Genomic DNA, 24,754 nt, shown 5'->3' with positions numbered 1-24,754 from the left:
CAGGAAATAGAATTTTATAAGACAAATGTTATAATGGAGTAGACCCCCCAATATTGTCCTCCATGTGTAGAGACGGTGATATCTCCATACACAGGATGAGCACAGAATACCACTGACATGACTCGTATTGTGCTATCATCTCCTTGTGTATGGAGCATGAATGGGATCAGCAGACAGTGTGAGGCCGGAATCAGCATTGCTAGTGATTGGACGGGAGGATTGTATCTGATATTCTATTTATCTCTGCTGATCAGAGCTCTGTACTCATAGGACGTCATGGCGCTAGGTAACAAATGTCCAGTAATGGGGAGATCTTCCGGAACTGAATAGCAGTTGGCCACGCCAGAAGAAAAATATTTGTATGATGCTCTGATCACTTGCATTAGGATCAGATTCCCATGTACTGTATATGAATATCTATAATGTCATCTATATATAAGGAATGCAGGATATCTGGCAAGCGCTGAGTATTAGGAGCTGCTAGCACAAAATGGGACAAAGGTAAAAAAAATCCCACAAGAACTAGTGGAAGTGGAAGTGCAGAGCTAAATATTAAATTCCGTCATAAAGTGTTATGGTGAAAAATGTGAACACCTGATGTTATTAGACCATGTGACAAAATCTGAATGTATTGCACATGTAACCAAATATTAAACAAAATAAAAAATAAATAAAATGTCCATGGTACTACAAGTGTCAGCAATACCAATGTGATAAATATAATAGTGCTCATCATCCAGTGAAGGAATCTGTGGTACTACAAGGTTCAGCAATACCAGGTGAGATATTGAAAAGGTGCTCATACTGTAATGTGGGAATCCACCACCTCTTATGGATATGCACTCACCAGAACACTACTGGTATAGGCGCATTTGTGCTGATTCCATAGAAGATCTTCGAGAGCCATGACTATTGCACCAGAGATAGGCTTGTCCACTTCCCCATTACCACCATTACCGTTCCGCTCCAATCCCCTTCCCCTTAACCAATTATACTTACAAAAGACATAACACCAATTTTGGAGTAAATGGCCAACAACTCAAGTTAAAATACACCAACCATTCCTTATAACAGAAACCCAAAGAATTGTTGTTGGTCTTCGAAGGCACCCCCAAACAATCCGAAATGCACCTGCGGACAACCATACACACTAGGCCTCCAGCCGCAACCAACCAGCTCGGAGACACCCATACCGTCCGCAGTGCAGCACCACCACCTTCCAGTTAAACCTTGGTTAACTGGGAATGTCCCCAGGCATCCCATACCACTGATGGGTCCCACACCATTGTTGTTTACCTTCCAAGATAAGAACCGCCTCCAAAGACCAACAACCACCCATGAACCAACATAACCCCCCCTCTTCCTGGAGGGACCCAATACTCACCCAAAGAGGGAGGGCGGGAGGGAAGCTCACACTCCTGCCGTCCAGCTCAACTGACGCCCCCTCACAGAACCCCCCACCCTAAGGTGCAGCAAACCCCACCTACACCAACCTCTACCAATCAGATACCCCCCACTATCAATAACAAACCCCCTGGAGCTAACCTTAACCCTTTCTGCTCCTCCTTCCCCCACTCTGGGCCTAGTCATGTATGCCCTGCGCTATTTCTTCTTTATTTTCGCTACGGGCATTTCTTATATGCAGACCGGACTTCTCCAGAAAATAGACTTTAGAAAATCGATAAGGGAATCCTCCTAGGGGGAAATGCTCACCACAGGAGCCCAAGGTTCAGCATATAGTGTAGTATTTATTAAAAGCTTAAAATACAATTCACGTGGATAAACAATTCATTTGTGTGTAAAACACATACCAAGATGGCCGTCGCTCCAGCCGCTGTGGCGTAACATCAGCACGTAAGGCGCCACCAGAACTGTCCTGTTATACTCACTGTAATTCTTCTATCCGGCTTGTTTTCAGAGCCGCCATCAGGTCCTCGAAATGAGGACCCCACAGATTGTACCCAGACAGGTTCAGTGTCCTCAGTGTCGGGTTATTTCTTATTCCAGATGCCAGGAGGGGGCAGGAACTGTCTGTCAGGTGATTATTATCCAATCTGTAGAAGAAGAGAAGAATGTTACCAGAAGAAAATGAATCCCTCCCCCCCCCCAGGAATGAATGGAACTATTCTCTACATGGATGGAACTCATTTCTCTTTATTGGAATCATTTATATTCCATCACTTTATAAATCTCCAGGAAATAGAATTTTATAAGACAAATGTTATAATGGAGTAGACCCCCCAATATTGTCCTCCATGTGTAGAGACGGTGATATCTCCATACACAGGATGAGCACAGAATACCACTGACATGACTCGTATTGTGCTATCATCTCCTTGTGTATGGAGCATGAATGGGATCAGCAGACAGTGTGAGGCCGGAATCAGCCATGCTAGTGATTGGACGGGAGGATTTTATCTGATGTTCTATTTATCTCTGCTGATCAGGTAACAAATGTTCAGTAATTGCGAGATCTTCCAGCACTGATTAGCAGTTGGCCACGCCAGAAGAAAAAAATTTGTATGAGATTCTGATCACTTGCATTAGGATCAGATTCCCATGTACTGTATATGAATATCTATAATGTAATTTATAAACAGTGAGGAACAGAAGTATTTGAACACCCTGCGATTTTGCAAGTTCTCCCACTTAGGAATCATGGAGGGGTCTGAAATTCACATTGTAGGTGCATTCCCACTCTGAGAGACAGAATTAAAAAAAAAAAAATTCAGGAAATCACATTGTATGATTTGTAAAGAATGTATTTGTCTTGCACTGCTGAACAGAAGTATTTGAACCCCTGAGAAGATCAGTGTTAATATTTGGTACAGAAGCCTTTGTTTGCAATTACAGGGGTCAGACGTTTCCTGTAGTTCCTGACCAGGTTTGCACTGCAACAGGGATTTTGGCCGACTCCTCCACACAGGTCTCCTCTAGATCTGTCAGATTTCGGGGCTGTCGCTGAGCAACATGGAGTTTCAGCTCCCTCCAAAGATGTTCTGTTGGATTTAGGTCTGGAGACTGGCTAGACCACTCCAGAACCTTGATATGCTTCTTATGGAGGCACTCCTTGGTTCTCCTGGCTGTGTGCTTCGGGTAGTTGTCATATTGGAAGACCCAGCCACGACCCATCTTCAATGCTGACTGAGGGAAGGAGGTTGTTGCTCAAAATCTCACAATAAATGGCCCCATTCATCCTCTCCTTAATACAGTGCAGTTGTCCTGTCCCCTTCGCAGAAAAGCACCCCCAAAGCATGATGTTTCCACCCACATGCTTCACAGTAGGGATGGTGTTCTTGGGATGCAACTCATCCTTCTTTTTCCTCCAAACACGACGAGTGAAGTTTAGACCAAAAAGTTCTACTTTGGTCTCATCTGACCACATGACTTTCTCCCATGCCTCCTCTGGATCATCCAGATGGTCGTTGGCAAACTTCAGACGGGCCTGGACATGTGATGACTTGAGCAGGGGAACCTTCCGTGCAATGCATGATTTGAAACCATGATGGCGTAGTGTTCTACCGACAGTGACCTTTGAAACTGTGGTCCCAGCTCTCTTCATGTCATTGACCAGCTCCTCCCTTGTAGTTTTGGGCTGATTCCTCACCTTTCTTATCATCAGTGATACCCCAAGAGGTGAGATCTTGCATGGAGCCCCAGTCCGAGAAAGACTGACAGTCGTCTTTAAGCAGAAAAGGAAAATATGCCTTTAAGAGTCAGTAGATAGGTGAGCCAATCACAGCCATCCTCACACTGTACAGAGCCTTGACCAATCCCAGCCAGTTTCACATTTGTGCCTGTGTAAAACTCCCTGTTAGAATTTTCTAGAGTCACTTGCTCACCAGACAGAAGAGGAAACAAAGTTCCAGTCAGAGAAGCTCTATGGAAGCAGAGAAGGCCAAATAGGTATTTAATGCACTTGTGTGTTCCTCTGTTGTTTAACAGTGCAGGTAGATCTGAGTGTAAAATCTGTTATATGTGTTTACTTGTAGTTCCACCGAAAATAGCCAGCGAATCAAGTCATTGTAGAGTAAACAAAATAAATCGAACTTAACCAGTGTAATACGAAAGAAATAAGCCACTGTAAGATAAACGAAACAAGCCATTGTAAGCAGTGTTATATGAAGAAGATTGAAGTTATTAAAGAAGTTAACTAAAGTATTCGGTGTGCTCTTTAAACCTACTGCATCCATAGAGCGGCATTGGAGGAATTACAGAGTAAAGTCAGTCTAATCAAACAAAAGAAACAGCAATTGCATAATTTTTCTAATGCCACAGCGCACAAGGCACTACATAGTGCTGCGCCTGCCACAGTGGAACTATCACCCTTAGAGGTCAAGCAACAGCGCTCCTCAACTTGCACAGTAAAGAGTACACTAGTGAAACACAGCGCCAGCATATACCGCCACGTGGAGACACCTCAGCGGAACAACAGTACAGGCCATAGCACGTGCACATTAGTCAGACTGCAGCCGACTCTTAAAGTGGCATACCAGCAAAGGCAAGACAGTCAGAGAAAGAGCGCCAGACCTCCTGCACCCCTAGAGAGAGAAAGAGATGCATGGGGGGGGCCAGAGTCCAGAGCGCCTGCACTGCTATCCATCAAGAGACCACGTGTTTCATCCACAGAGTTCACAATACCAGTCGCAAGTCACCACAGAGCATCGCAAAATTACCGCAGAGCATCGCAAGTCACCGCAGAGCATCGCAAGCTACGCATCAAGAAAAAAAAAGTCTCCTTTAAGACTGACGTTTGTTTCTGCAACCTTCAGATCACGGTATCCTGCTTTTCAATTAAGGTCAGAGCTTTCCTTTATTACTCACTTTTTTGTGCTCAAGAGAATACAGACTTTTAAAAAAAAAAAAGAGAGAAGAAAGAAAGGAGAGAGAGACAGTTATAGTATATGACTCTGAAGTATTTAAAGTGAAATTAATTTATTGCCTGCGTTTGATGCTATTACATGTAAAGTGAAAGTCATTTATTCTTGCATTTGGTAGCATTGCATTTTAAAGTGACAGGTCCTTATTATTCATATTAATTGTTATAGCATTCAGAAATGGCTGAGCCTAGCATTGCCACCCCACTGTTAGCGGATGCAATGATAGATATAGTAGAAGGTGAAGAGCAAGAGAACCCGTCTGAATCTGAAAGGTGCAATGTAACAGTAGTCTCACCCCAAACAAATATAGCTCAAACAGGTGAACTAAGACGTTCATCACGGGACAGAAAACCGACCCAAAAGGTGCTAGAAAATTTGGAACAAGAGGCAGCACTGAAAGAAAAAAAAGTTTGCCCGAATGTATGAAAGGTGGAAAGTATACATTATAGGCATTCGCAGTAAGCTAAAACAAGAAAGCATAAAGGAGAATTTGAGTGAAATGATAGAGACGGTAGAAGATTCTGAGTCAGAGCTTATGACAGCATATGTCAACTTGCGGTCGTCCTTGACACCCTCCCAGGATACTGTAAGAAACATGGATACATGTACCACAGTCACTAGGGATTTAGTGAAGCTTATGAGAGAACTATCATCTGCAGCAAATTATGATGAAGTCAAGGCACGAAAGGGAATGAATGAGCTCTTCATGAAAGACTATGCTAGGTCCTTAGGAGGAACCACAATCTCAAGTGTGACTTCCATCACTAGCAGAAGTGCCAGCCACATAACAGAGTTCTCCAGTACGTCAGCCAAAAGAAAGGAATTAGCTGAACAACTCACTGCCAAAAGAGCAGAAGTTGAGATGGAATCTGCCATTGAGGCTCAGCGTCTACGGATGGAGGCTCAGCGCCATAAAATGGAAGCCGAAATGGAGACTCAGCGCCATACAATGGAAGCCGAAATGGAGGCTCAGCGCCATAAAATGGAAGCTGAAATGGAGGCTCAGCGCCATAAAATGGAAGCCGAAATGGAGGCTCAGTGCCATAAAATGGAAGCCGAAATGGAGGCTCAGTGCCATAAAATGGAAGCCGAAATTAAAAGTCTGGAAAGGCAGAAGGAAGTTAAGATTATAAAAGCCAGATTCAGAGTGTACGAAGAGGATTTGAATCAGGGTAGTCATGGACCCAAATCAGTACTAAGTGGAGAAGCTGACTCCTACGTTCTTCCTTACGCCCAGGAAAATGGAAGGAAATCTCCAGCATGTAGTAAAGAGATAAGTCATAGTTCTTCCATCCCTGCTCAGAGAGAAAAGGAGAGACTCACCTGATTCAGAGCAAAGTGGAAAAAGAGAACCAGATAATTCAACTCCCATATGTCATGGCAGTTGTCACGAGGATGTTGCAACTGTTGACCCGGAGAAACCTCAGAGAAGATTTCTCACTAGACTTCCTGTTCCGGAACCTACTGTATTTTCCGGCGACACACTGAAGTTTATAGAGTGGAAGGCAAGTTTTGAAATGATCATTGAACATCATTGCTCCCGTCCAGTGGAAAAGTTATTCTATCTCCAGCGGTATACTGGCAGAGAAGCAAAAAAGGTTCTTGAAGGTAACTTCTATAGGAAAGATGAAGAAGCCTACAAGCAAGCTTGGGAAAATAAATGCAAGATATGGTCATCCCTTCTTAGTGCAAAGAGCTTTCAGAGAGAAGTTGATAAACTGGCCTAAAATAGGTCCTAAAGAACACTTCAAGCTCCAAGAGTATGACGACTTCCTGCAAGCATGCAGCAACGCTATCCCACATGTTCAAGGACTAGAAGTATTGAACGTCTATCTAGAAAACCACAGGATGCTAGCCAAGCTACCAGAACCAGTGGCTTCTGGATGGAATCGCTATGTGACTAAACAGTTAGATCACAGCAAAAACTTCCCAAGTTTCAAAGAGTTCTCTGAATTTGTCAATAAGGAAGCACGAATAGCGTGTAATCCAGTAACAGCATCTTATGTCTTAAAACCCTTAGAAGAAAGGCCTGCAAGAGAGATAAGACATGCAAGAGCAACTAGCTTTGCAACCAACACAGCTACTAAAGGTCCAGATGCCCATGAGAGCAAGTTCAACGTCATTACTGGGATTAGTAAAGAGTTTGTACCGACAAGTCTTCAGACTACCTTCAAGTGTATGTTCTGTGAAGAGAATCACTCCATACATAAGTGCCAACGACTGAAGGAAAGGTCTCCAGACGAAAGGAAGAAGTTTTGCTTGATAATCAGCTGTGTTTTGGATGTTTAAGAAAAGGCCATATTACTAAAGAATGCAAGAAAAGGGCCACTTGCAGCATTTGTAAAGGACGTCATCCTACACCACTACATGAAGAGCGTCCAAAGAAAGAGAAATCCTTAATGCCCAAGGACACCGAGGAAGAAAATAAAGCTACAGTATTCTCTTGCAGAGTGAAAGAAATCAATGGCACGTCAATGGTTGTACCAGTGTGTATTTCAAATCCTAAAAGGAAGAACAAGAAGGTATATGCCTATGCGCTACTGGATGCCCAGAGTGATGTCACCTTCATTGATCAAGAAATCTGCAAGAAATTACAAGTGGCCACAGAACCAGTGAAACTCAAATTCACCACAATGACGGGAAGAGACACATTGGTGAACAGTCAAAGAGTCAAAGGACTGAGAGTTAGAGGACTCCACTCAAACTGCATATTAGATCTACCTCCAGCTTATACAAAAGACGACATACCTCTGGATCGAGATCGCATACCTACCTGTGAAACAGCCAACAATGGGAACACCTATCTGTCATATCTCATGAAATGTCCTCGCTGAAGGAATTTGGTGTTGGACTGTTGATAGGCTACGACTGTCCCGAGGTGTTGGTGCCACGAAAGATAATCGCAGGAGGAAAGGGTGAACCCTACGCAGTCCAAACTGATCTAGGATGGGGTGTTGTTGGAGGAAAACGACAGATTGCAGATTCAGGACAGGTGACAGGATTGTGTCATAGAATATCTGTCCAAGAGTTACCAACTGTAAGTCCAGCGAAAGTGCTCAAAATCCTAGAATCCGACTTTGCAGACATAAGTTCTAATGAAAAGAGCGTATCCCAAGAGGACATAAAGCTCTAGAAGATAATATTCAGCAAAATCAACAAGGTTATCTTGAAATGCCCCTACCTTTTAGAGAATGACCTCATCTGCCAAATAACAGATCTTGCCCTGGCAAGATTGAAAAGCTTAAAGAAAAGGATGGGAAGAGATCCCAAACTCAAAGACGATTATTTGAAATTCATGAAAGAAATCCTCAAAGAAGAGCACGCAGAGAAAGTTGATGGTCAGCCTAAAAATGGAGAAGTGCGGTACATCCCACATCAAGGTGTCTATCACACAAAGAAACCAGATAAGATCAGAGTAGTTTTTAATGCAATGATGTTGCATTAAACGATCATCTACTAAAGGGACCAGATCTTACAAACATTTTACCTGGAGTACTCTGTAGATTCAGAAAGTATCCCATAGCAGTCATGTGCGACGTTGAAAAGATGTTCCAACAATTTCATGTGAAGGAAGAAGATAGAGACTTCCTGAGGTTCCAATGGTGGGAAGACGGAGATACAGATACAGAGCCAGCGGAATACAGAATGAAAGTACACTTGTTTGGAGCAGCATCATCCCCAGGTTGTGCCAATTATGGTATGAAGTATCTGGCCAATCAGAATGAAAAGGATTTTCCATTAGCAGCAACAATTTTGAAGGAAACCTTTTAAGTAGATGATGGTCTTATAAGCCTAGAATCCTCAGAATCTGCAGTTCAATTGGTGAGAGAGAGCCAAGAGTTATGCGCAAAGGGAAACCTGCGTCTTCACAAATTCATCTCAAACGACAGAGAGGTACTAGAATCCATCAGTGACTCCGAACGTTCATCAATGAAGAATGTGGATCTTAACTATAATCCTCTTCCAGTTCAGAATGTACTCGGATTGGGATGGAATGTACAAAACGACAATTTTTTCTTTGAAATATCTATGGAAGAGAAAGTTCCAACTAGACGTATCATTCTTTCCGCAGTAGCCTCAATATATGATCCGTTGGGATTCTTGGCACAAGTAATCCTCAGAGCAAAAGAAATACTGCAAGAATTATGCAGACAGAAGTTGGGATGGGACGAAACTATACCTGAAGGCTTGAGGCCAAGGTGGGAGAGTTGGATAAGAGACTCGCAAAATTTGAAAGAAATTCGGATACCCAGATGTTTTGTACCTCCTGATTTCGGAAAGTACAAGAAAATAGAACTTCATCACTTTTCAGATGCCAGTAGTCATGGTTATGGTCAGTGCTCCTACATCAGAGCAACTATGCCCTGGTTATGGGAAAGGCCAGAGTCGCACCCAACAATATTCAGACAATACCAAGACTCGAACTAACGACAGCCGTCGTTTCAGCATCAGTAAGTCAGTTTCTGAAAGAAGAATTGGAATTGAAAATAGATGAAGTGCATTTTTGGACAGACTCACAAGTTGTTCTAGGTTACATAAACAATGAAGCTCGAAGATTCCACATCTGTGTCGCTAACAGAGTTAAAAAACATTTGAAAAACAACGAATCCAGAACATTGGCACTATGTTGACACAAAGCACAACCCGGCAGATCATGCTTCAAGAGGCCTAAATGTAACAGAATTGAAGAATTCAAACTGGTTCACCGGTCCAGAGTTCCTTTGGGAAAGGGAAATCATACCCGGTGAAGGTTATACAGAACTGTCTATGGGTGATCCAGAAGTAAAGATAGTTCAAACATTGAGCACTGCTGCCAAGTGTTAAGATGACATACTTGAACGACTAGCCAGATGTTCAAAGTGGAATACAGTCATAAACATAGTAGCTCGAATTCAACGCTTAGCAAAAGGAATCAAAAAGAAAGAATCGTTGAATGTAGAGGAAAGAGTGAAAGCTGAAGAAACGGTTGTAAGACTCATTCATCAAAGATTCTACAGTGAAGAATTGAAGAGACTTTCCTGGCCCCTCTGATACAGCCTCCCCTCTGATGATGTGCCTGTAGCACGAAAGGCCTAAGGAGGAGCTGTGCAGAGCGTGACGTCATTTCCTACCGCCGGAGCCACGAGGAGGCCCGGTGGCCATCTTTGTTGGGGTCAGTAATGCTGTCTTTCACTTCCTAATATATGTTGTGATGTGCATACTGCCCTATTGCTGTTTTTGACAAATAAATCATCTAAGAACATACTACACTATCTCTGGCACCTGTTTCTTGGGGCTCCTTTGTGGAGCTATTACTCCCACAGAGAGGGTGCCTATACCAGCCAGAAGAGGGGTCAATACTATCAGTGTGGCTTACCTGACTAGCCTTAAGGGGACCTCTGGATCTGACTTGGAGTCTTTGATGACCCACCGTGAGAAGGACGCCCACCACTTGGTCTTCGATGGATCTGATATCTGGGATGATTATTCCTACACACGCATAATCCATGCGTTTCTGGTGAGTGCGCATTGCTATTATTTCGAAGCAGTATATACTTCGGAAGTGTATTCATCTTATCCAGACAACACCATGGATATCGCATAGACTTTTTGCCTATATTTTTTTAGCGCTGCACTGTTTCTTGTTACATTTATATACATATATTTTGAAGGTATTGTGGTTACCTGAAGTGTTCTAGCTGCTGTATATATTTGAGAGCGCTCACTACAAATTGTTTTATTATACATATACACTACATTGCCAAAAGTATTGGGACACCCCTCCAAATTATTGGATTCACCTCCATGGCCACAGGTGTATAAAATCAAGAACCTAGGAATGCAGACTGCTTCTAACAAACATTGGTGAAAGAATGGGTCGCTCTCAGGAGCTCAGTGACTCCAAGCGTGGTACCGTGATCAGTTGCCACCTGTGCAATAAGTCGATCCGTGACATTTCCTGGCTACTAAATATTCCACGCTCAACTGTTAGTGGGATTATAACAAAGTGGAGGCAGCTGGGAACAACAGCAACTCAGCCACCAAGTGGTAGGCCACGTCACATGACAGGGCGGGGTCAGTGCATGCTGAAGCGCACAGTGCGCATGCTGAAGCGCACAATGCGCAGAAGTCACCAACTGTCTGCAGAGTCAATAGCTAAACTCCTCCAAACTTAGTGTGGCTTTCAGATTAGCACAACAGTGTGTAGAGAGCTTCATAGAATGGGTTTCCATGGCCGAGCAGCTCCATCCAAGCCTTACATCACAAAGTGCAATGCAAAGCGCCGCCACTGGACTCTAGAGCAGTGGGGGATGTGTTCTCTGGAGTACCCAATCATGCTTCTCTGTCTGGCAATCCGATGGACGTGTCTGTGTTTGGCAGTTGCCAGGAGAATGTTACTTGCCTGACTGCATTGTGCCAAGTGTAAAGTTTGGTGGAGGGGGATTATGGTGTGGGGTTGTGTTTCAAGGGTTGAGCTTGGCCCCTTAGTTCCAGTGAACCCTTAAGGTGTCAGCATACCAAGACATTTTGGACAATTTCATGCTCCAAACTTTGTGGGAAGAGTTTAGGGATGGCCACTTCCTGTTCCAACATGACTTTGCACCAGTGAACAAAGCAAGGTCTATAAAGACATGGAGGAGCCAGTTTAGGGTGGAGGAAATTGGCTGGCCTGCACAGAGTCCTGACCTCAACCCCATAGAACACCTTTGGGATGAATTAGGGCAGAGACTGCAAGCCAGGTCTCCTCCCCCGACATCAGTGCCTGACCTGACAAAGGTGCTTCTGGAAGAATGGTCCAACCGTCCCATAGACACACTGCTAGACCTTGTGGACGGCCTTCCCAGAAGAGTTGAAGCTGTTATAGCTGCAAAGGACGGGCCAACTCATTATTTAACCCTACAGACTAAGACTGGGAGGCCATTAAATGTCATTTGTGTGGAAAGGCCAGCGGCTCAATACGTGTGTGTTGTTAAATCTCATATCCCTGTATATTGTGTTTACGCTACAAACCAATTTTCCTTTCCCAGGCTCTGTTGTCCTATCTGAGGGTATGGGACAAGGAAAGGAGGGAGATACCCATTCACTGGCTGTTAATACTTGTAAGCAATGCATACAATGTCACTTCCAGTTTCTGCTGATCTGCACTCCATTAGGTTCAATCAAGGGCAGGTGAGGCATCAGGGGTCTGATAGACCTCTGATGTCTCATCAAGAAGAACCTGTCACAAAGAGTATCACACAGAAGACAAAAGTGATAAAAAGTTTTAGTGCAAAAAAGGAAGAAACAAATAGCACCCAAGCACTTAGAAACCCCTAATATTTTGACCCCTCACTGCCCCCATGTACACACAGGTGTAAGCACAACTATTAGGGAGCCTACATAGAAAAACAGATTACATTATGTGTTACATATCACCACACACACCAGAAATAGAGCAATGATTCTATGGCCACTATTCACATTTGACTCTAAAGTGAGGACCTGTCAGGGCTTTTAAAGTGTCTCCTATGGAAAGTATAGTGTACCAAAGTTCATTTTCATTTTGTGGGTGTACACAGTTCTAAAGCTTGACATGTTGGGTATCTATTGATGTAACATAACCTCATCTTCAAGTATTTTTTACTGATAATTTGTACCTGATAAACCATTGCGCAAATATTGTATGACATAAAACAACTATTTTATTCTCCATGGTATCTACTTTCAGAAAATATATAATTTTGGGGGGTTAACTAATCTTCAGGCCAAAAATTATTTTTAAGATGTTTGTAAAAAAATGCAAAGATGGCAATGAAAGTGTTAAAATTATATCTGCATTCACTCTATAAATATGACTGAAACCAGCATTTCAATGAACCCATCTTCGCTGATTATTCAGAGATCTTATCAATAAATGGATTGGGAATTTCCTGCTGGGGTCACATACTGTATAACATTGAAGATTCATGGAACTCTTTAAGGTCAGAGCAGAGACCCCACAGACACGACCAATGGTGTCATTGCTACTTGTCTAACACAGACATCTAATAGATCAGATTCTGCTGCCTCTACTCATCTGTACATTTGATGCAACAATCTAATACATTCACATAGATACCTATAGAGTCCACATATAACAGACGACAAGAAGCACCAACAATTTGTACCTTCTCCAGAGCTGCTCCCATCCTCTGAAACTCCCTTCCTCAATGCTGACTACCTTCTACTCTGTCCACGTTTAGATGATCCCTGAAAACTCATCTTTTCAGAGAGGCCTATCCTGCCCCCACCTAACAATTATACATGTATTTTGTCCATCAGCCCATAAACCACAGTTATTATCTCTTGTATCTCTCGATCCTCCTCCTTAGATTGTAAGCTCTAACAAGCCAGGCCCTCTGATCCCTCCTGTATTAAATTGTATTGTAATTGTGCTGTCTGCCTTTATGTTGTGAAGCCCGGCATAAACTGTAGGCACTATATAAATCCAATATAATAATATCTCTGGGGAAATGTCTGAACATTTTATTATTCATAGTTAATATTTACCTCAAACGCTTGATGTTGTGCAGAGCCGGTACAAGTTTTCTCAATCCTTCACTCTGAATATTACATGAATTTAGATTTACTTCTTCTGTCTCTCTGCAGGATTGAAGGATAAAGGAGAGCACAGAGCAGTCCAGAGGGCTGAGGGGGACATCAGAAAAGTCAATGTTGTTTGATCCAATACATTTTGACACCAGATCCTTATTCCTGCTCTCATGGAGATAGTAGAATACATTAAGAAGATCTCTGTTGCCTCTTATGGATGTGTCAGGTCTTTGTTCTGTCATTTTCTTCTGGATCCAGGTGATGACATGTCTGGCAGCCTGAGTAGACAACACTCCCACATGAGACTTTAACATGGATCTAGTAGAAGAGTCTGAGAAACCGCAGAGGAAACGGAGGAATATTTCGGCACGGCCATCTTTGTAAGATTCAGCCTCATCAAGTGTTTCCTGTAATCTGTCAGAATTATAGTCAATGAAATGGACTAAAGCAGCAAAAAACTCCTGAAGAGTGAGATGTAAGAAGGTGTAATCCACATCAGGAGGCTGACCAGATTCCATCAGGAAAGATGAAAAGAGATGTTTATCATTTCTCACACTGAATGACTCCAGATCACGCTCATCAAATACAACCATGTGATTCAGGACGCCATGTTCTGCCATCCGCCCCATAGATGTCAGCAGTTCCCGGGCAGTGTGACTGCCATCTGTATTCTGGCTGTGATTGGCCAGAATGTTGGAGACAAAAGTCACAAAGAGTTGTGTCACTGTTTTGGGTAATGATGTCATCAGCTGATCAGTGATTGTTGGTTGGGCTCTGAAGCACATTGATAACACTGTACAGATGATCCAGCAGTATGCTGGGATATAACAGAAAGTGTACAGCGTGTCATTCTCCTGCACATAATGAAAAGCCTTCTCTGACCATTCCTCATTTCCAAAGAAATTATTGAAGAAGATCCGTCTGTCTTCATGGAGAAATCCCATGATCTCCGCTATTCTCTGGAAAACATCGGTATCAACCGATGCCAGTCTGGTTGGGCGGCTGGTCATCAGTACAGAGCAACCCTTAAGAAGACTCTGCCTCACCAAACTGACCACAATCTTATCAAAATGTGTTCTCTGTTTTGGATTGGACAGTTTACTTGATCTGAAATCCATTTGGTGAATACTTTCATCCAAGCCATCAAATATAAACAGAAGTCTCTCTGGATCTTGTAAAATGTTTCCAATCTGACCCTCCAGATGTGGATATTGTTGAAGAATCATCTCCTCTAAGCTAACATTTCCCAGTCTATTAAGGTCCCGGAATCTGAAGAAGAAGACAAAGGCAAATCTTTGGTAGTGTTTTCCGGTCACCCAGTCATAGACAAACTTCTGCATCAGTGTGGTCTTCCCTATTCCTGGTACTCCGCTCACCATTACTGCATGTGGTACACATTGTGACTGGAGGTTCCATCGGAACAGTTTGTTGGGGGAAATATGTTCCAGTCCAGTTTGTGTATTCTTCAGGCATTCCTCATGTTTTACCCCGGTCTGTATTAGCTCATTCTGGGGACGCTGCCGGAAATGATCAGTGGAGACTACAATCAGCTTCACATAACGCTCATTGATGAGGAATCTTTGTGGTTCCAGGGTAGTTCCTGGGGGTCTATGCTCCACTAGAGTCTCAGTCTTCTCCATCAGATGATGTTTGTGCTTTTCCTGAATATCTGGGAATATAATAGAAATATTTTTTGATTCAGGTTAAAACAGTAGTTGAGAAAGTATAAGCAGTACTCCCAGTGGAAAGGGTGCTGTCAGGGGCTTCCTCTACCACCCTTCAAAGTTCAATGTGTCCCCTTGGTCTCCTCCCCACATATTCCCAATAAGTACCCTATGCTGCCTCTTCTATACTTTGTGGCTAGTGTTAGCATCTCCGGCTCCAGGATGTCTCAGGTGAGATCACACCTGACTAGAGATACTTTACTATGCAGACATTAATCAGAATAGGACCTCCAGCTAATTACAGCTCTTTTTGCAGCTCTGAGATGTCATGTTTGAATACCATAAGCTTCAAAAGGAGATGATGCTGGAAGCTGAAACGTTGTGTCACTAAAAGCCACGTTATTCAGGAACTCCCACCTTTCACCATGCCAACCAACCACAGTACTGCACTTTGTATGGTAGAAGTACAAAAAAGCACACACCCCCATCCTCTACAGTAACCTCAATATAATTTAAATTAATCAAATCAATAAAATGAAATGTGAATATACTGTAATGATATACAATGATCCAGATATATAAAATACATCTTTGACCAAGAATTTCTATGAATATAAAATAATAAAAGCAAGAATGTTGGCCACTTTCCAACTACCTAATGTATATGTGTGCCAGCGAGGTGGGTGGGCCGTATCATCCATGCGTCACACATATGCATCTATGGTGCACCTCTGTTCTGTGCAGCAAGCACTACCAGAGTGACTGAGCAGTCACTATTTATAAATGGGAGGTGGTGGGGGTTCCTAATCATGTGACTGCTATAACAGCCAATCACAGCGATCACATTACCAGGAACTCAGCTTCTGCTTCCTGTCATTCAGAGCCCAATAAAGAGGTGTTGGTGAAAGGTTAAAGAGAATCAGTGGTCATAGGAAAATGTTGTCTTCTAATTTTTCATTTTAAGTGTATGTTACCCAAACATTTCATATTCCCGATATTTGTCTGTTGTACCATAGGCAGTACTTGGGATAAAGTCTCCTGTTCTCTTTGTATTGCTTCCTTTGTGAGAAATACCTGGTGTTCCTGCCAGTCTCTCTGCTTTTCTGCTTCAAACCTATTTCTTCCTCCCCAGCATTGTCAGTCATAAATACTTATAATTAAAAATTATTTTTTCCTAAGGATGCGCGTGTGACATACATGTGACATGAATGTACAGATTTGAGTACATAAGATTTGACCTGTAGCAATATAAAATAAAAACAGGACTATCCTGCTCAACTTGCCAGCCTACCCCAGTCTAATAATGGCTATTGTCAGCAAGGAGCATAGATAGGTATAACTTATCAAAGAGGGGGATAAGAAAGACAGTTCAAACTGCCAGACAGTTAGCCAACTATTAAAAACCAAATTGACCTGTCTAAGAACATGCGTTTAAAACCAGGGGTTTACAGGGTTATGTTGATTTTGGAGGTTCAGTGGGTGTATTGGACACCCTGGCTGCCGTTGTGCTACATGATGGGTGTCAGGTGCTCGCCCATGACCTTAATGAGGGGTGCGCTCCCTCAGGTTCACCTGCCCTTGTTTCTATCCATTTAAATGCATGTGCCTTCATTGTGAGGACTCTCAAGATTTATAGAGTTAGGACCACAGATACTCAGGGTGCCGTGATGTGGCTCTGTGGCTTACGTATGCATTTGCAAATGTGTGCTAACTAAACCCGTTTTTAAACGCATGTTCTTAGACAGGTCAATTTGGTTTTTGATAGTTGGCTAACTGGCTGGCAGTTTGAACTGGCTTTCTTATCCCCCTCTTTGATAAGTTATACCTATCTATGCTCTTTGCTGACAATAGCCATTATTAGACTGGGGTAGGCTGGCAAGTTGAGCAGGATAGTCCTATTTTTATTTTATATGTGATGCCTTCCATGTTCACTGTTTAAAAAGCCAGTTATAGACCTGGGTAGGTGACCAGTTTTTTCTTTGTACCTGTAGCAATATGTAATCGTAAATGTAGATTTAGCACTCCATGTTATAATAATATAAGATGTGTTCAGAATTAAGGCAGAGGCATGTGCTCACTCAATTCACATCTGAAAAGCCTAGCTTCCTCTGGAAGTGGCACCTGGGGGCTAATAAGATTTTGTCACCTTCTGGGGAAACTTGTTGAAAGGAAATGGCTGTAGACAGGTTGTCTCCCTGACATTGGGAGCTCTAAAAAAAATATATACATCAAAGGAAATGTTTAATCTCTCATAAAAGCTAAAATATTAGTTGCAGAGAGATGAAAATACTTCCCTCTTATGGGGCACTCTGTGGGTCACACCGACATATAAAAACCATATTTGTGGATTAGGTAGAAGGCCAGGAAAATGCAGGAAATGGTTATGTGGCACTGGATTGCGACAGTCGAACAGTGATTGGTACTGTCGCGATCGGGCTGATGCGCTGGTGTTGGAAATCCAATCCCCGACTTGGTGATCCAAGCCAGTCTTGGTCCAATTGACTTTGGGCAGGTCAGCACCCAGAACATCCTGTGGGTGGGTACAGGAACACCCCCCCAGGGTCAATTGGCTGAGGACTAATGTCCCGCCTACGTCCATATCCCCATAAATTGAGTACCCGGACATTGGGACATTGTAATTCGTATGGAGCTGGTTGATCGACTAACGGATTATGGACTTTTTCTGACTTGCTCCAGTCGCAGGGTAAATCTTGGCAAAAGTTTTATTTCTGTCCTTTATTCCCTTTTATTTTATAGTGAATAGTCACTTGTGTGTCTTCTTGTATTTTTTGTATTTCTGTAACTTTTTATATTTTGTACATATTTTATGCATTGCACACTTTCGGGATATTAAATCTTAAAATTAATTAGTGACTTCTGTGTATTTAAGCACGGGCTCATATCTTCAGAGACATTAGATTGGAAAGATTAGATTGTATTGTATGTTAGTGCCTTTAAACGCTCGGTCAAGCTCATTGCCAATCTGTATGCAATTGCACTGCGTGTGGGCAGATTGCATGCAGATTGTAAAGGTAACAGATCTGCCAGACGAGAGATCTGTGTGTGTGGGGTGTCTCAACAGACCATTCTGTGGATAAACTGTTGGCTGGTGACAGTCTACCTTTTGTGGTGTGTCTGGTGTGGCGGTGTGTGGACAGTGGAAGAGTGATTAACACCGGGGTTCTAGCTGTAGGATAGTGGGAGGGACTCTAGAAGGGTGTGTGATTGCTAGGCTGCTCCTCAACTCTAATCAGTGCACCAGATTGTATATAATGTGTGAAATCTTTCTTCAACGACACTCTACCCAATTCTAATATCTACACCTCAAACAATTGATTAAATAAATAAATCAAGTGAATTCATAAATCAATAAATAAACCATCATTTCATAAAAAGTCCCAAAAATGTTTCTGAAATCTCCAAATGTACAAATCACTTTCTTTTCCACCTTCAAATCACATCTTGTTATGCTGTATATGATACTCCAACGTGTTGTATTTCAATGTTCTTGTACCTCAAAATAATATAAACTAAAAATAGTGTATTACCTTTTACAAACAAACGCTTGTGCAAAAATAAATGTGTCATGCACACTGCATAGCATGTGTATAAAAAAGTGCAAAGAGAAAAAAAAAAAAAAAAAATATATATATATATATATATACTGTATATATATACAAAATAAATATACACAAATATGAACACACGTGAACAAAAGTGAACACTCCAAACACAATGACCGTGTTCACAGCTTAATGTGGTAGTAAACTCATTCACTGCAAAAATAAATAAAACCCAATAGTGAACTCCAAAGTGTGCAACTCAAGGGAAAACACTCCAACTGGTGCAGCAATGGGTAATTACCCTATGAAGGTAATGTCAAGCTTTTCCCACACAGTAGATGCTGGCACCTCCAGGCTCCTTTATATTCCTGTTAGCGTGTTCCCATATTCCTCATAAGGCAAATCAGATATTTAGAGGCTATAAAGTGTTCAAATATAACATTTTATTCATCAACTTACTTCTAAAACTCCAACAAACTGCTTCTAGGATCTGAAATATTCCAATCAGGTCTTATCCTGGCAGAAACAGCATGTTCCTTAAACAAAGATGGCCGCGATCGCACTTCCAGTAAAAAGTAAGTGCGTCAGACGTGCGTCGGAAGTGCGATCACAGCCATCTTTGTTTAAGGAACATGCTATGCAGTGTGCATGACACATTTATTTTTGCACAAGCGTTTGTTTGTAAAAGGTAATACACTATTTTTAGTTTATATTTTTTGGAGGTACAAGAACATTGAAATACAACACGTTGGAGTATCATATACAGCATAACACGATGTGATTTGAAGGTGGAAAAGAAAGTGATTTGTACATTTGGAGATTTCAGAGACATTTGTGGGACTTTTTATGAATTTATGGTTTATTTATTGATTTATGAATTTATTCACTTGATTTATTTATTTAATCAATTGTTTGAGGTGTAGATATTAGAATTGGGTAGAGTGTCGTTGAAGAAAGATTTCACACATTATATCACTTTCAAGGGTGAAAGTTTTTTCTTTTCTTCTGGGTCAGGAATGTTATAGTTTTAGTTGGGAGTGTGCACAGCTATTGGTTTCAGATTGTATATAAGATTTGTATTTGCCAGTGTGTGGTCAGCCAGCTGGATTGGAGTGGAGGCTCCCTCCGGTGGTGGCCAAAAGGTAGCGCAGGCTTTGAAAGGATATCACGGTTGATCTTATATACAGTTTTATATATTAAAAGTTAAGTCCTCTTTATTCCCTCTTACCAGGGGCGGACTGACCATTTGGAAACTTGGGCATTGCCCAAGGGCCCGGGGTCAGTAGGGGGCCCCATTAGATGCCCCTGGTACCTTTTTTCATAGGCTTTTTTGAGTTTGGGCAAGGACACAGGCCCCATGATCCCCTATTGCCCGGGGGCCCCATGAGTTGTCAGTCCACCCCTGCCTCTTACCCCAAGTCACAGCCGCACGTGCCTCGGTTAGCTAGTCGCTGTAAGCGTGGCATGTGGGTGACCCGTGACAGAGCATCTTTCAATGTATGAATTTTTTTTAACCTAAATTTGTGTTCTTACTTGTTCTGTGTCTGCTGTCCTGTTGAATGATAGGGAGAGATTTACTAAAACTGGAGCACTCAGAATCTGGTGCAGCTGTGCATGGGAGCCAATCAGCTTCTAACTTCAGCTTGATCGGTTAAAGGATAAGTTCACCTTTTGGACAAAAATAACAAATGCACAATTTTTTGCAGGTAAAAAAATGTGCATTTATTATTAATGTCCAAAGGAGCCTGGAAAGCATTACACCGGCGATCAGTAGATCTCTGATATCATGCAGGTCTCCTGCAGACCTGTCAAAATATGTGCTTGGCCATACGGGATGGTACTGGGTGTACGGGATGGTACGGGGTATAAGGGATTTACTGGATGTATGAGGTGTACAGGATGTATGGGATGTACGGGGTGTACGGGATTTATGTGGTGTACTGCATGTACAGGATGTACAGGGTGTACTGGATGTACGGGGTGGAATGGGATGTACGGGGATATAGGAGATGTACAGGATGTAGGGGATGTACTGTGTGTAGTGATGTATGGGGTGTAGGGATGTACGGAGTGTACTGGATGTAGGGGATGTATGGGATGTAAGGGATGTACGGGGTGTACCAAATGTAGGGAATGTACAGGGTGTACTGGATGTATGGGGTGCACTAGATGTACGGGGTGGTATGGGATGTACGGGGATATAGGAGATGTACAGGATGTAGGGGATGTATGATGTGTAGGGATGTATGGGTTGTACTGGATGTACGGGGTGTATGGGATGTACAGGCATGTACAGGGTGTATGGGCTGTACAGGCATGTATGGGGCATATGGAATGTATGGGATGTAGGGGATGTATGGGGTGTACAGGATTTAGGGGATGTATGGGGTGTACAGGATTTAAGGGATGTATGGGATGTACTGGATTTAGGGGATGTATGGGGTGTACGGAATGAATTGTGGAGCGTCGTGGTAGTTCACTGAACACTACAAGCCCATGGCCGCTAAGGCTGTTGGGACTTGCAGTTCATTCATTCTTTCATTCCGAGAATCCAGCAGAATCTGATCTCGTGTTTTATAAGATATAATGTATAATGTGTTTTGGTTTTTTTACCTATCAGCTTCGTAGTCAGTGAGTGTCCGAGTTCATCCAGCAGAATCTGATCCACCAGACGATCACCTATACAGAGGAATAGAAGATGACAGGTCTGAGTCATGTATGATTGAAGCTGACCTTTCACAAACTACACATTAGATTTATGTCCAAACAAAAGAAAATACATTAAAGGTGAACTCGGGGATAAGGAAATATTGTGTGAAAATATTCATCCTGTGTATTGTTCCTTGAATCTTGGTATGCTTTGTGTTCTTCCAGATCTGTGCAGTAATCAGCGTGAGACTTTAGTCTGTGCAGGAGTTTTCTGTAATAAAGACCGCTCACTGCTGCTTCCTCTCCTCTGAGCCGGCCATACATGGGTTGAACTTCGAAAGAATTTTCTCTTCAAAACATTTTCTAAGAGTTTATATTCTAATTTCGTACCATAGTGGGCCACAGAAATGCCCGATTTTTGTGCCACCATCAGATTTGAGTTCTCGGGCATGTTGGAAATTTTTTGAAAAATGAACGAATTTCTAATCAATGATAGGAGAATCAAAAAATTAATTAAGCCGGCCATACACAGGTTGATTTACAAAATAATTTTCTAAGAATTTTCATACGAAATTCGCACCATTTGTGGGGCCACAGAAACAGCAGATTTTCTTGCGACCATTTGAGTGGCCGAATAAAATTTGAGTGATCCGGCATGTTGGAAATGTTTTTGAAAAACAAACAAATTTCTCATTAATGATGGGAGAATCGTGTGAGAAATATAATCGAAAAAGAAATGAGCATGAGCTGTGATCTTGAAAGAAAAGAAAATGAGGTGAAATTGAAGGCTTGATTGGTCAAATTTTGAAATCAATGGTGGCACCATCGGATTACAAAATGCATGAAATTTCTGATTTTCTAAAAAAAATTTGTTCGGAATTTGACCCGTGTATGGCCTGCATAGCACCAATTGTCACAGTGAAATATTTTAGTAGTGTTGTGTTATACTATTTGATTCATTATTATTTCTTTGTGACCATCACTTGTTTATTATTGCTCTATGTCTTTAACCGCTCCAATACCGGGCACTTTTACCCCCTTCCTGCCCAGGCCATTTTTCAGGTTTCAGCGCTCTCACACTTTGAATGACAATTGCGCGGTCATACAACATTGTACCCAAACTAAAATTTTATCATTGTCATCACACAACTAGAACTTTCTTTTGGTGGTATTTAATCACCGCTGGGGTTTTTATTTTTTGCTAAATTAACAAAAAAAGACAGAAAATTTTGAAAATAAAAAAACATTTTTCTTTGTTTCTGTTATAAAAGTTTGCACATAAATAATTATTCTTCATAAATTTAGGCCGAGATGTATTCTGCTCCATGTCTTTGGTGAAAATAACCCAAATTAGGATGTATTTTTTAGTTTGTAGGAAAGTTATAGAGTTCACAAATTATGGGATATATCTGAATATTGATCAATACTGAAGTACTGACGGCCAATCTAATTTTTTCAGGTCCAAGAATGTCAGGACAGGACAGATATCCCCCAAATGACCCCTTTTTGCAAAGAAGACAGTCCGGCCTATTTCATAACAGGCATGCTGAGTTTTTTTAAGTTGTAATTTTTTTGTCGTAATTTTTCGTAAAATTAAAAAAATTATTTTCACATTTTTTTTTTTTTTTTACATACTATCACCAGTGCAGTACTTTGTCATCATATAACTGGCATGGCGGTGATCAGGGACACTGACTGGTGACAGTATGAAAAAAAATTATAATTTTTTTTATTAGTTTTCATTTTTTATTATATTTTTTTCTCTTTTTTTAAGATTTTTTTTTTCATATTTCACTATGACCAAAGTAGTATAATGTTACCATAGTAACATTGTACTACTTTGGGGAAGTTATCAGTATTTTTCTTTTTTTACACAATTTGCTTTCATTCAAGCATTTACCTGAATGAAATCGATTCATTCAGGGTTTTTTTTTTGTGCTTAGCTGTGATTTGGCCACGGCCAATCACATGACACAGCTGGGCTGTGATTAGCCCAGCTTGAGCATGTGATTGCTGTGTCCATTCACAGCTAGACAGACACACTAGTATACAATGGATGGCATGAAAGGAAACCATCCATTGTATACAACTGTCATGTGACCTGCTGTGATTGGTCACAGCAGGTCACATGGTACTGGAAACGGGGTCGGTACACAGATCGCGCCACAGAGCGGCCCTGCGCATGACTGAAAGGACGCCATATGGCGTCCACCCGGAGGGACGAGTTCCTCGCCCGGCCGCCTTTGTGCTATTGGCTGGGCGGGAACTGGTTAAGCTGCCTCCTCCTGTCTAAGCGGAGCTCTTTCTCTCACCGTACTTGTGTATACTCCTCCCTCCTGCCTCTCTCTGGTAATCATTCCACTGTATCCTGTCTTCCTGAATGCATCTTCCATAAGACTTACGACGTTAACGTTTTTCTACCTATGGTTATTCTCCATTAAACGGAACATTCAAATGGGTTTCCTCATCTGATTTCCTCAACGTGTAAGTTTATTCATTGGGTTCAACTGTCTGAACCGATGCAAGAGATATATTCAACACCATGTGGTATAGCTGTATACATCGCTGGAGTTAAAGTTTATCATCCTGTAGTTGAGTCAGAACAAGTAGTGAGGAGACCAAACAAGCTTTTCAGAAGATAGAGGTTTAGGAGTAATGTGTGCACATAGTTTACGTTCCACAAAAAAAATATTGGTAGAAAGTCTGTCTATCATGGCCGTGGATGGGGGGTACCACCAGTCCTCCTGTACGGGGTCCAAGCCAGCTGGGGGGCCCAAGCAGCTGGGTGAATTGGATGTGGGCAGAGAGGGTGATCGGCATGGCAGGGGGGCAATTACTGGAACCAATTGCCTGTATGGCTCTCAGGGCTGGGACAAGGGGTGGGCAAGAGGGGCGGCTGCCCTGGGCACAGTGGTTCTCTGTAGGGATGGGGGCACCTTCCATCAGTTACAAGCCTGACAGGAGTAGTGGCAGTGATTTTAACAAGTGTGTTACAGCTGGGCATAGGATCCTTTAAGCTTACACATCATAAACCGGGGGGAGGGGGCGCATTTTGGCCTGCCCTCTTCTTCTCTACCTTCTGCTGGCTTTCAGCTGCTGCACAGAGATCCATACAGGGGATTGGTTCTAGTAATTGCCTTCTGCTGCACCCAATGATCACCTTCTCTGTGCACCATACATTTCCCCCTGCTGGCCAGGCCCCCCCCGTGTGCCCCACCCCCGCAGTGCTGCCGGCTTCCCTCCTCTTCTTCCCACCGTCAGCTGCAAACACACAATAGGATCCTTCAGGATCAGGGAGGATTTGATTTAAATCACTAGTGAAAAGGCTAGTACATAAAATATTATGTAATAATAATCGAGCCTTTTCACTAGTGACAGCGAGGTTTTCTGTATGGAAATGGAAAGGAGAGAAACTCTGTCAGAGAGAAAAAGAGGAGAACAATGATAG

At 42.3% G+C, this 24,754-nt stretch overlaps 1 protein-coding gene across 3 annotated transcripts in view; it reads right to left on the bottom strand.

Annotated features, from left to right (window-relative positions):
* LOC149431507 (NACHT, LRR and PYD domains-containing protein 3-like) overlaps nucleotides 1-24,754 on the bottom strand; it is a 93,481-nt gene that overhangs the window by 37,617 nt on the left and 31,110 nt on the right. For 2 of the 3 annotated variants that reach the window (XM_089665523.1, XM_089665522.1), the window contains exons 5-7: nucleotides 21,271-21,336; nucleotides 13,389-15,099; nucleotides 1,890-2,054 (exon numbers count right to left, since the gene is read on the bottom strand). In XM_089665523.1, coding sequence (XP_089521649.1) covers nucleotides 1,890-2,054; nucleotides 13,389-15,099; nucleotides 21,271-21,336 — 1,942 coding nt within the window. Of the gene's footprint in view, nucleotides 1-1,889; nucleotides 2,055-13,384; nucleotides 15,100-21,270; nucleotides 21,337-24,754 lie in introns of those variants that run through there. The other variant, XM_089665524.1, reaches the window with a different exon arrangement.

This window comes from Staurois parvus, unplaced genomic scaffold (genome assembly GCF_062004578.1).
Source record: "Staurois parvus isolate SC_StPar_1 unplaced genomic scaffold, SC_StPar_1.0 ptg002229l, whole genome shotgun sequence".
Lineage (NCBI taxonomy): Eukaryota > Metazoa > Chordata > Amphibia > Anura > Ranidae > Staurois > Staurois parvus.
Note: the sequence above shows the minus strand (reverse complement) of the source record. Positions and strands in the feature narration are given on the sequence as shown.